General features: G+C 46.4%; 1 protein-coding gene across 1 annotated transcript in view; it reads right to left on the bottom strand.

Moving 5' to 3' along the window:
- Window positions 1-11,843, bottom strand: part of YDJC (YdjC homolog (bacterial)) — a 14,884-nt gene extending 3,041 nt beyond the window's left edge. Inside the window, exons 1-4 of the mRNA XM_009330745.1 lie at window positions 11,669-11,843; window positions 2,959-3,118; window positions 2,114-2,213; window positions 974-1,151 (exon numbers count right to left, since the gene is read on the bottom strand). Of these exons, the coding sequence (XP_009329020.1) occupies window positions 974-1,151; window positions 2,114-2,213; window positions 2,959-3,118; window positions 11,669-11,826 (596 nt within the window). The 5' untranslated portion in view covers window positions 11,827-11,843. The remainder of the gene's footprint in view (window positions 1-973; window positions 1,152-2,113; window positions 2,214-2,958; window positions 3,119-11,668) is intronic.
- Between the last annotated feature and the right edge of the window lie 576 nt (window positions 11,844-12,419).

Here is a 12,419-nt window from a genome sequence, read left to right as displayed (position 1 = left end):
CGGAGGAGCGGCTTCTCGGAGGTAGATCCACACCACCGCCCTTTCGCTAGCGCGGGGAGCCCTGGAGCGTGCGGGGTTTCTGCTAAACTCCCCTGCGCTGTCCCTGTGGTGAAACTGCCCTAAAAGGGGGGTTACTCTCCTGATGAACTGCTCTGTGAGTTGCCGTGCCCTTCTCTCCCTCAGAAGTGGGCTGTTAGAGGACAGCCTGTGTGCTCTGGCTGGAAGGAGCACGGTGAAATGCCAGCCTGCTGCCAGAGTTCAGAACAACTGATTAAAAAAAAAAAAAATATTCCAAGAAAAGAACTTTTTCAGTAGACTGAGAAAGTAATGAGATGTTCCCCAAAAGACAGGTGACTGCAAGGGTCTCAAATGAAACGCCTTTAATCCATAAAACACTGTCTAAGCTTTTAAGAAAAGTATGTTATTGGGGGAAGGGCTGAGCTTTTTGGGATAGGCCCCTGAGATGCAGGACACTGACAAGACTGTTTGCTTAGAGCAGTGATCACCTGCCGTGGCACTGCAAGCTCTGAGCTGCTTGCCTCCCCTTAACAACAAACACTTATTTCTAATTAGTCTCTTTCCTGCTACCTAAAACCCTTTCTCCACTATTCCAGGGAGATGAAAAGTTATTTCTTAAAAACTTTCCCTAGATCATACTTTTAGAATTCCAGTGTTGATACAGCACTTTGGCCTCCTGCAGTCCCAGATGCCAGGCTAATGCAGCTTCACTAGAAAGGCTGAAAAACATACCCTGAAAAGAACAATGCCTTTCAGGTGCAAAGCGAATCATCTCTGTTCAAACAAATCTGCTTACTAAGCCCTAGTGCCCCCAGCACTTTTGTACTCCTCCTGAACCTTCTTGTAAGCCCCAAAGTGGAAAGAGAAAGGTGGTGTTCGTTCTGAAAAGATGCTATCAGGAACTGGTAAGATCTTAAAGCTTTACTACAAAAAGGATGAGTAATGCCTGCCTTACCTTATTCCATGCCTTGTAAACACATCCACTGTGTTAAAAGAATCTTCTTCTACTCCCAGATAAAAGTCCATCAGGGATGGCGGAATCCAGTCACAGTTATGAAGGCCTGGCTCTACTGGGACACGTGTGTATGTAATGCCATACTCCTCTAACACCTCTGCAAATACGTGCCTGACCTCTGTAGGTAAAAACAGAGACACTTCAGTCGGGAATTAGATAACCAGCTCATCATGTCCCCTGAAAGCTGTTAGTACAGAGAGAGCTCCCTTTCCACGTTTAAGAAAATATAATCCCATTTGGCTTCTCTTCTGCTGAAATGGTTTTCTTCATCTGGGTGGGAGTCCCCTTCTATACTGGAAACATTACTCCCTCAACATCTGCTATAGGTGCCTTGTCTCCTCTTCAGTGCTGAGCGTTTAGTCCAGCAACCCCTTCTAAGTTAGTGACTCTGATCCCAGAGTGCACCAGAGGTGACTGCGCTGTCAGGAAAAAGTTCTTCATCAAGTCCCTGCACAGCCAGATTTGTTGTGAGGGTAAATTGCCAAGAGCGATGTCATCCAGAGGCAGCTGAGTACTGGAGTAGGGAAATCTGCTTTTTTTTTTGCTCATGCAGTTTCCCATCGCTGTACCACAATGACTTTATTTGCAAAACAGGGACAAAGACACTTGCCCACCTCTGTAAAGCACGCTGAGGCCTGCAGACAGAGATTTGTGTGGAAACGCAACTGACAGGATGGAGTTCTCCTAGCACCTGAAGGAGCAGCTTTCCCAAACTCAAGCATTCCAGTTTAAACTGGCTAGTCTGCTGCTGGCCCTGGCCTGCCTCCTTCGATGTGGATGGGAGCATGGAATTAGGATGCTGAGGTGACTTATCAGTCCTTGGAGGAAAAGGTGTAACCTGGGCCATTTATGCCATTGTGCCATTGCGCATTCCCTTGCGCTGCTACAGGAACCAAGCAACCAATTTGGGCTGGGGCAGGACTGTCTTCCCAGGGCCCAGGTGGGAATGTTCAAACTGCAATTGTAGAGCAAGTATCTTACAGTGAGGTTTATTGCCCAAACAGGGAACCATCCCATCTGAGCTGACTCTCCAACTCTCTCACCTGCTTGGCGCCGGGAAGAAGAGGACTCCATTCTTACCTGGGAGGACGTGGATGTGCTGGTGCCCATCCATGTGAGGAGGTAGGTGACCTGTCAGCTCATGGAACAGCTCCACCTGGGCCTTTAGCTCCTGCTTCACCTGTGCAGCAGAGAAGGGTCAGAGCAAGACCTGTCAGCGGGCTGAGATCAGGAGAGTGCAAGGGGCTGCTGGAGACTTTGTAGGCCAGTATTCGGGACCTGGCCCTGGGAGGCACAGAGCGCTATGATGTATAAATGGACATGCAATGCTGCTAGGTTGCCCAGAACCTCCACTAGGCATGGGTCTCTTTGTGGTACTGGTTATGTGGATGGTGCTGATACCGGGATTTTCTAAAATACATAGGATATTTGAATACCCATTTCCCTTTAAAATGCATGGGGAAATAGGTTCTCATATCCCATAGGCAGTTTTGATCACCTGAACACATTCATCCTTGCTCATGGGGCAAAACCAGCCATCTCCCTAGAGAACAAAAGCCTCTGACAAGGTGATAAAAAGCGTACTGCCTACTTAGCACTTCCCTGGCATTTTCCCTTTACTGATCTCTAGGTTCTCAGGAAATATCTGTTCCTATGCCTCTTCTCCCCCCTCAGATAAGTAGCTAACAGGACATTAATGTATGCAGGCACTGAAGTAGGGAGGAATGAGTTCTCAAAGGCTGCAGAGCCTTTGGCAGAATTAGGCCCAGGACTCCAGCTGCCCAGGCAACACAGTCAAGATTCATCTCTAAGCTTACTCACAGCTGGGACCCGGGAAGGATCTTCAGCTGTTATGTGCTGGGGTAAGTGCAGGCTGATCTGTATCAGGAAAGCAAGTTGCGTGGTTGTATGTGGCTTTCTCCTACCTCTGACATATTCAGGAGACCTTTTGATAGAGCTGTTCTGAATCCCATTTTCCCATGGAAGAATCCATCCTGGTTGAGCAGAGAAGAGTTTGTCTTGAGCACCTCACATACAGGAGAGCCCTCGGAGAGGTTGGCGTGCAGGCCTATTGGGATGTTGTATCTGTAACAGGAATGAAATATCTGTTAAGCTTTGCACCTCTACCTCCCTTACTGTGGCCAAAGGGGGAGATTTCAGTGAAAGATCTAGACTGATCTAAAAAGTGGTGTTGTACTCACTGGAGTACATCTTCGTATCTCTGCTCTTCTAGAAAGGAAAGCAGAACGACACTAACCAGAGCAGAATATCTCCAGGCAACAACCCTGTGCAGTCTGCCAAGGGCCAATCTGTGAGACTCCTCCAACTCTGTTCTCACTCTGACTCCTGTGGAGAGAGCAGCCATGACATATCTCAGGCTAAATGCTATAACTGCGCTAAATGCTATAACTGCACGCTACTAGTAACTGCCCTGCAGTCACTAGTGACTAACAGAAAAATCTGGACTTTGCAACCCTTTCCTAAAGCACTTCATTAGCCCTTGCTAGGTATTCCCTTGAGTTATTCACCCTATTAAAGATGCTACGTTTATGAGACGTTTGAGTTTTACTTGACAACTTCTAAAGCTGCCCTTAAGTAGAATCCAGTCATATATAAACAGTGCCCAAGGCAGCTGTTATGGCAACAGCATAGGCTACAAGTGTAAATACTGCCTGAGTTTAAGAGTTTCCTGGTCCAGGAGGCTGCAGCTGAAATTGTCTGCAGTGGCCAGGTTTCTGTCTACTGGTGCAGATGATTACTCACTGAGTGACAAGGCTAAGCTGTACAAAGTAGTATCTCTCTGGCACAGAGGAAGGATTACTGCAGGGAGGTCGGCAGTGTAAGTGTAGAGCCTTGCTAAGGAATCACAAGGGTACAATTTATTAACTAGTTGCATTCTGCAACGTTAAAAAAAAAAAAAAGGAACAACTTATGGAGCTAGTGTATCTGCAGAGCTCCTCTCAGCCACAGGGCTTTGCAGAGTGCTGGTGTTTCCTTCTTGGTCTGTGTTGTGGATTCCCCGACAATAAAAACAGGACCTGCAAGTGCTCAGATTTGTGCTGAGTTTCATTAGCATTTCTGGAAATCCTCAGGATCAGTGGCCAAAATGATACTTTGAAACTTTTTCCAAGACAACCCCTGGCCTCTGGCTGACCCAGTAAGTAAATGACAGAACTGCAATGTTCCTTCTGTGCTGCCCGGTCTGAGTCATGGTGCAGAGTTAATTTCAGGGCAACCTGAAGTCTGTGATGCTTTAAATCCTTCCTGAACTTCTGCATGGAGCTGCTAAAACTGAGCATGGTCTGTCCCTGTTAACAGCCCTTGTACCACAAGGAGGAAAACAAAGCAATCTCCATTTAGGCAAAGTGTGCAAAAAACAGATCTTCCCCTTCTGTCTGCTGCCCTGAAGCTGAGTAGTGAAGCACCAAGTTACTGGAGACAGAAGGATTGTGGATGGATTGGACCAAGTCAGAGTCATTTAGCTCCTTCAGGTCCTAAGGCTTTGACCCTTGCAGGACTGAGTGTCTTTCTTCCTGGCTCCTCCATGTCTTGTGCTCCAGGTGGATGGTGTAGTCTGTTGCTAGATACTGCTCCTTCTCAAAGACATAAAAGTTATGAGTCAAGTTGTATGGACAGCTCTGTGAAACAAGTCTTTCCGGTCCACTGTGTGATTAGGGAGCTTGAATGTTTGCTTAATGGAGCAAAACAGCTTGTGGAGAGAAAGGTCCTCTCTGGCTTTTCTGATTTGGTGATTTCTCTGCAGCAGGGTCTGATTGTATAATTGATGATAAATGTCCATCTGGTTTTCATACATGGGGCCTGAGCACATGACATGTGCACACTAACTCCTTGCTAATACAAGAACTGGAAGATGCTGTCATTGGGAGTGGGGGCCCTTAAGCAGGCAGCTGATGGCAGGGCAGGAGGCAGCTACAGTACAGAAGGGGTGCTGTGGCAGGAGGCCTCCCCCTCCATCCTGTGACCTGCTGTGTATCCTGCATGAGCCCAAAGGCAGAGGGGGAGCCTGTGGGTTTGTTTTGGTTTTTTTTAGAACTCCACCCCAGATTCTTTATCATGTCTCTGGGAAGCTCTGACTGCATCAACTGGTAGCATTATTTGTACCACAGCCACTGCTGTCTGCAAGAAAAAAGATTCATGTGTTACCATGAATCAGCAGATGGAAGGCTTTTTTTGTTGAGCACTCTCCTTCTCATGTGTTGTGGGAGGGCAAGAAATGAACAGCTGAGCCTCTCAGTGTTCGTCTCCCAGGAGCATCGAATGAACTACCTCCAATTGTGCAATGCCTCAAATGCTGCGAGGGAAGCTATTTCCAGGAAAAGACAAGCCCCTCCGACAGGTGTGGGACACCAAGGAGCCAAGCACTGCGCTGCGTAACATTACAGCCGCTCCTCCACCTGAGCTGAAACCAGCCCCAGAGCTGGAGAATGTGCAGAATGTGGAAGTGCAGAGAGAGCTGGCCTTGTTCTCGCTGTAAGGGGAGGCTCTGACTGTAACATTAGAGCATGTTTCAGAGCTTTGGCTAACACCAGCTGAATATCATAATAGTTTTCTCTTAGAGTTAGTCCTGGATGGTTTGACAGACAGTCCATGCTGAGGCATCTAAAGAGGAACTGCTAGTGTTTAATGGCTCTGGGATACAGGGACTGAAACCAAAACTCAAAACGCAGCACGTGAGAAACTTGTTCAGAAATATTCATCTGTGGGAGATGCACAGAAGCAGGCATGCTGGGAAAGCTGTAAGCATATGAGAAGGAGGACAATGCAGCAGGCACAGCAGGGTTCTGCTGCTAGCTAGCATTTTCCTGTACCTAAATAGGTATGTTTCCTCTGGATGCAATGAGCCAGATGATGCTCCTATTCAGCACCAAATGTCCTGCTGTCCAGTGTTCATTCCTAACAGTCCTGACACTGCATGTAATTAGCTGGGCTGTACCTTGGGAGACAGGGCTCTGGTCATGCTCTGTCCTGACCAGAGGCTTGGGCTTTAAGACTGAACCAACAGGCTTTTTTCCCCCACTGACTACTACACACACTGGACTAACTCTTGCTCCTGAGTGCCTCTCACCACTGAAATATAGCTTCTGCAACCAAAGAGCAATGCCAAGGCATGCTGTATTGTAAAAAAGGCAGGGAGAAAAGTCAAGTTATGGGAATATCCTAGAAGGGCCCTTTTTTCAGAGGGCAGATGATGATTGTTTCTGCTACACAAACATACTTTATAGTTGCCCGCATCTTTTCAAAGACTTTAAAGTATCTGCTATTTTATTGGCTAAAATACTGAAGCAGAAACCAGCAGCTCAAGCAGCTTATATAGCATGTGATGCCACACTGGGAAAAGAGCTCAGCTGTTGTGGGTTTGGCCTCATACCCACTCCTCTGCCTAAGTCCTTTATAGATGGGACAGGGTGAGCCCTGCTGGTCATTGCCAGTCAAGTCTAACTGCTAATTGCTCCACCCAAGATACAAAATAAAAGGATTGGCATTGAGCTTCAAGCAATAGTTTAGTTTCTGCGATAAAAGCCCTGCAATAACAGCTACCGTTGCCAAAACAAAATGATGCTGAGGAATCTACTTGGTGTCTCTAAACTCATTTTGGTGGTTGTTTTAAGCAGCAATGACCCTTCCACAATCTGTTTGGAGAGGCCCAAGTCTAGGTGTTTGCAAGTCTGTCCCACTGCCCTGAAGAATGCGCAGACATGAAGCAGGATTTAGCACAACGGTTCCGTTCACTCCTGATAAAGCCAAAGGACAGTGTCTACAAGTGTGTGTTCCTATAGCATAAGGAGCATTAGACTGGGCTGCCTGTGGGCTTGTTGAGAAGAGGCTCAGGCCTGTAGCTTCTGCAGCCACTAAGGTTAGTCCATTAGTGAGCCGCTTCCACTCAGAGAAAGTTGGCTGTTAAAGCCAGCCTGGCTCTGTAGTTCTCTGCTCAGCATCTGCTGTAGGGATGAGGGGAAAAAAAAAAAAAAGAAAAAAGGAGATACCCTTACAACAAGTGCTACAAGGGGCAACAAGGAATTCAGTCTGGAAGGATTTCTGAGTTGACAAGCCCAGCCCAGTTACCAAATAGAGAGAGGAAATACAATCAGCTAAACTGCTTCCTCTTCAAGTAGTTGCTTGTTTTGCCACACGAGTGCTCTGAACAAGTGTTTCTGCTGAGGCAATGGGCTTTTGTGCAGTTGCAATCCCTGTCCATTCATATCCTTAGCAGTAAAAGGTCCCTGGAGACTGTTACTATACTGAGTCACTCTTTAAAGTGCCCACCAGCTTTGCATATTTCTGAGCTTGGTGGATGAGTAACAGTGCCCTGGGTCCTGCCTGGCCACGGCATGGACTCTGCGCAGTCCCTGCGTTCCTGGGAGCAGTTGCAGTGGCTGTGGGAATTCTGTGGTTCCCAGAGCCCAGTCCCAATTGTCTTGCTGAAGGCTGCAAGCTCTGGCATAAGCATGGCACTTACCCTTTTCCTTGATGGGTAAACAGATCCCACCTTCAGCATCCTGTTTGTATCCTTATCCAGGAAATTACTGGTTCATCAGGTTTCAGCCCAAGTGTGACGCAATTAAGAGCCTCATGTAAATATCTGTACCTAGACACCCTGCTTCAGTAAACATCCAGGTGTCTGAAGCCAGACAAAGCAAGGCTGTGCTTTGTGCGAAAAAGTGCACCTCTTAGTTTCTCCATGTTGGCATTTTCATACTTTTTTCTTTCCCCTTTTTAACCCTCCAGCAAGCTGTAAGATCTGTCTTTCATCAAATAGCATCTTGTCTTGCTCTGTTACTGCTAAGGACTTAAGCCTCTGCGGTGTTAAGAACTGGTACTATAATATAGCTTAGGGATGTGACTTTCTTTTTAATTACATCTTTGTATCAACTGAAGCTCCTGTGTCCATGACCTTACATCAGCAAAAAGTGCTGCTGCCAGTAAAGTTAATATGATCTGGAATTCTAGTTTAAGGCCTCAGCTCAGGGCCCACGCCTAATCCAAACACAGTTCAGCAGTGGAACTGTCTGCCTTGTGATTAACAGTCAGATAAAAGGGTGATGAGAAAGCATGAGAGACTTGTAGATTAGTCAGATGTTGACTGGGAGGGTCAGAATTAAGTCACAATTTACACACACGTTTTGCAATTAGTGTTGATGGGAAAGGAAGTGAAAACATAGACAGCAATTAAATGTGGTTTTGTTAGAGTCTTCTGTTAAATGTACCCAGATGTTGTGGGGGCTTCAGCTTTTGTGGAGCTGATGTTCAGCATTTAAACTGCAAAAAAACCAGGAAGACTGAGGTTGTGTTCTAAAATATGTCACTCTTCATCAAGTATTTGGATATAATCATCTGGAAAAGGGTCCTAATACTCAGTCACAACTGAGCTCATTGATAAAAGGGAGGGAAAATACGGCAGTAAACAATCTTAGGTCTCTCTATTTCTGCTATCTCCATATTTCTAAGGAAAAAAATCAAGAGACCTATTCATTTCAGGTAACAAAGTAACCCTTCCAATCTCTGGGAAAGGCTCTGCAATAAGCACCAGGAAGACTGGCTGACTTCAAGGTGGGGCTTGATAAGTAGAAAATCAAGATTGTAATATATGGATAACCAGGAAGTCACAGTCAGTCTATGTCCCGTAAAGTTTTGAGTTACTGAAAAAAAAACTGCAATGGAAGTCTCTTCTCCTGCCTGCTGTTCTGGTTATGGACTGCCCTAGCACTTGCAATCAATAGGTTTGTCATTTGGTGATGAATCAGGCGTCTGCTGAAACTTCTCTTTTGCCTGAAGTGACTGGGTCCCTTCTTTTAGCCTAGTTGTGACAGTGAATGAGAAAAGCCCAAGATCCAGACCCTAGATGTTAGGGAAGGTGTATTATTTACTGCTTGGTTCTGGTGTTTTGCAATTAGTTTGTGCTAGAGCTGGTACAAAGATCTGCTGACTACCATCACATTTCTGACAAGGCTTCTAATCAAAACACAGGGCAACAGATGGTATGCCCAGAAGCCTACAGAATTATTGTAAAAATGAAAGGAAGAATGAAATTCCAGAGGAACTATGTTCCTTTCTGAAGGATGCCTAGTCCTAATATTGCAGGGCAGCATGAGGTGCTTAAGGACTGTCCTGCAAAAAAAGTTGTCTTGTAACTAATTAGCTTTGCCTGCATCCAATTAACTGAAGACCAGGTGAGGAGAGAGAGCTCAAGACCTGCAGCGAGGAGCAACCATCAAGAAGCAACCAGATAATCTCCACAAGCCATAGAAACAGTCCAGCACTCTGACAGTCCTGGCACCATGTGTGCAAAAGACCAAATCCCACAATACTGAAATGCACCACAGGAAAGAACAAGCTACTTGCTTCAAGCCTCTTTTCTCAGCTGGTGATAGATCCAGTCTCCCTGCTTTCACCACTGTCTAGTCAAGGCTGAAATGTCTGCTACGGAGTTAAGCATATATGCATGTGTATATATGTTGCATAGTATATAGTACTTGCTTAGTTGGGTGTCTGTGGTGGAAGACAAACATGGGAAGAAAAAACAGGGTAGACTTTCATCTCATAAAACACAAAACGTTGCAAAGCCTCCACATTCACAGTGGGATGGGAGACACCAAGCAGGGGAAAGAGGGAATAACAGTGGCAAGACAGTCAAGCAACGGTGATACTTTCCCATTTCTGCACCACAAGATGAGGAGGATTCAATGACATTTCTAGTAAGTCTGACCTACTAGACATCTGTGTCTAAAAAGAGTTTGCGTGAACCTTTGCAATAGAGGAACAAATATCTTCAGGGTGACACAAGAGTTTGTTTACATGCACAGGTGCCAATTAAGTACATGTGTACTAGCAGCACCTGAAGTGGGGCTTGCATTAGAAGATGAGGAACCCTTCTCCCCAAACCTGCAAATGCTTTCCCCATGCGTGAGTAGGGCTGAATACAGCTGCAGAGGGTTACACAAATGAGGAATTGCAGAACCTGGGCTGTTGATCTTCAGTGCTGACAGATGTTCCCAAAGTCACCCTGCTTATATTCTCAGAAATAGATTTAAATCCATTTCATTCACATTTACAATTCAAAACTACCCCCCAAAAGAGTGAAATTGTAGCAGCAGGTTGCAGCTTCTGCTGTCACCTGCCCTCCAATCTGGCTTTTCACACCCATATCAGCTGTCAGCACAAGTGTCATGACCTGGATTCAAAGATGCTTTTTAAACCTCTGATTACATGGCCTACTTTCTGGCTATGGAAATGAGGCCAGGTGGATTCTATATTTAAAGGCCTGCTAAAGACCATGGCTAAAATAGCTGACAACATTACCAGAGCATTGGGGCTTAAAGGGTTTCACGGTGCCTCTGTGTCTGAGAGAAGTGCTGGCTTTTATCTCCTTGTTTTACATTTCATTTGTTTCATTTACTAACAGGATTTTAGGCATCTCAAGTGTTGTGTCCTTCTGCCTCTCCCTTTATCATCCCAGAGGCAGTTCCTCTCTCAGTGTTTCTGTGTAATCTCTAACCTTTTTAACAGAAGACTGGTTTGCCACTAACACCACACCCTGGCTTTCCTGCACCACCCAACATCAAAGAAGCTACAGGCTGCAAACAATTTCCAAGTACCCTTAAAATCACAGCCAAAATGGGGAGAGATGCTCAAGGAGAACAAGGACAGCATGATTCTCATGAAACTGTCCCCTGCAACAGCTGTATTTGAAGCATAAGGTCTCAGTTCTTCTAGTACCAGTACAGCTCCTTTCCTTTTCTGCTTTCCTAAATTGTTTCTCAACCCTGCTGCTCTCTCTTTCAGGACATACTCCTGCTTCCAAGTGCCTGCCCACACAGGAGCTGAAGCATTAGCTGGTTTTACCTTCTAAATACAAGTAGTATGTCCTATTAAAGGATTTGCTGGGCTAGTCCATGAGAATGACACATAGCATTTGATTTGCTACAGAGCCAACTGTGCCAGCAACCTCTGAAAAGTTTGTGAAGGAGTAAAGGTGGTAGGTACAAGGCAGGTAAAAGGTACTGTCTCTCTCTTTATGTATGCAGTTTTTACAAATGGATTTATCAAGCCTAGAATTAATAGAAATATTGAGGTGCTTTTTTAAAAGGTTTCTGGGGTGGAATCAAGTTTTCCACTGCCCCGATTTATAACTTAGCCCATGCAGAATCACACCTTTCCCTGATTCTGCAATGAACCTGGCTGACCCTGTGTTCAGCCTGGCTGAAATGCATCAAATTAAATGAGATTTAAAGATTTGTGCTTTTATGCTTTAATAGTTTTAGGGGTAGCAGTTTGGCCTGGGTATATAGTGTGATGGTGAAGTGTGGGAAAAGAAAGTCCCAACAAACCCAAACTCTACTGGTCAAATTGTGTAAGTGGCTTTCTATCCAGAGGAAAAAAAAGATGCAGTGCAGTGGCTAATACCAGAGAAAGAGCCAATATGGGTATGGTTGGCAGGTCATTGGTTTTACTATGAAGAGTCTTAGTAAATATGCCTGGAATCCAGTTTTCTTATACCAGCCTGGGCTATGATACAGTGTTTATACTGGGGCTACAAAATACTAAATTTTACAGGCTTGGCTTTCCATGGATAGCCTGTGGAGGCTGTCCACAAAGGAGCTAAAGAAAGTAGCTTACCTCCTCGCCAGCTTGGCTGCATCTGCTGCAGCACTTCCGTTGACTAGAAGGGACACATTAGATATCGCACCAGCCAGGAAACAGTCCACGATGCCTTGGTTTCTCCGAGGACAATAGCCAAAGTCATCTCCAGTTACTATTAGCTTCACCTGAAGCATCCTTAGAGGTCATCCCTAGCAAAAAAGTAAAGGAGGGAAAATCGGAACAATCAGCAGTCTGCAGATCACAGGCGAACAGGAAAAGACAGGCTCAACGGGAGTGAACCCAGTCGTGACTCAGCCCCTGACTAACTCCTCCTGCTCCACCTCAGCCTGCCGCTGTCTCGCAGCTTGCACAGCAGCCGGATTTGCGTGTGGCCGCCTGGCTCACACCACACCTGCCTGCTCTTGCAGTGAGAGCACCAGAGCCTTCCTTTCTTTGCGGGAGCAAAGGCCTGCCTGCACTTTGTATTGTTGTAGATGAGGAGTGTGCAGAAGGTCAGGGACTTCGTGGGTTGATTTGATCGACTGAGGGTGCGTCAAGGGTTCAAATTCCTTTCCCCGCTCCACGCCCTCGCCCGCGGTGCCCGGTGAAATGGCACCGGTGTGAAGCACCTGAGGCAGCCGCGGAGCCGTCATGCCTCGCTGTCACCGATCCCCGGCCCCATCCAGCGCGGCCGGAGGGAGGTGCGGGCCGTGGCGCGGCAGACCCCTGTTCCCGGGCACAACCGGAAAGGAGCGGCCTCCGGCGGCGCGGCTCAGGCCCTGCCCTC

The sequence above is a fragment of the Pygoscelis adeliae genome, unplaced genomic scaffold, assembly GCF_000699105.1.
Source record: "Pygoscelis adeliae isolate BGI_AS28 unplaced genomic scaffold, ASM69910v1 Scaffold358, whole genome shotgun sequence".
NCBI lineage: Eukaryota > Metazoa > Chordata > Aves > Sphenisciformes > Spheniscidae > Pygoscelis > Pygoscelis adeliae.
Note: the sequence above shows the minus strand (reverse complement) of the source record. Positions and strands in the feature narration are given on the sequence as shown.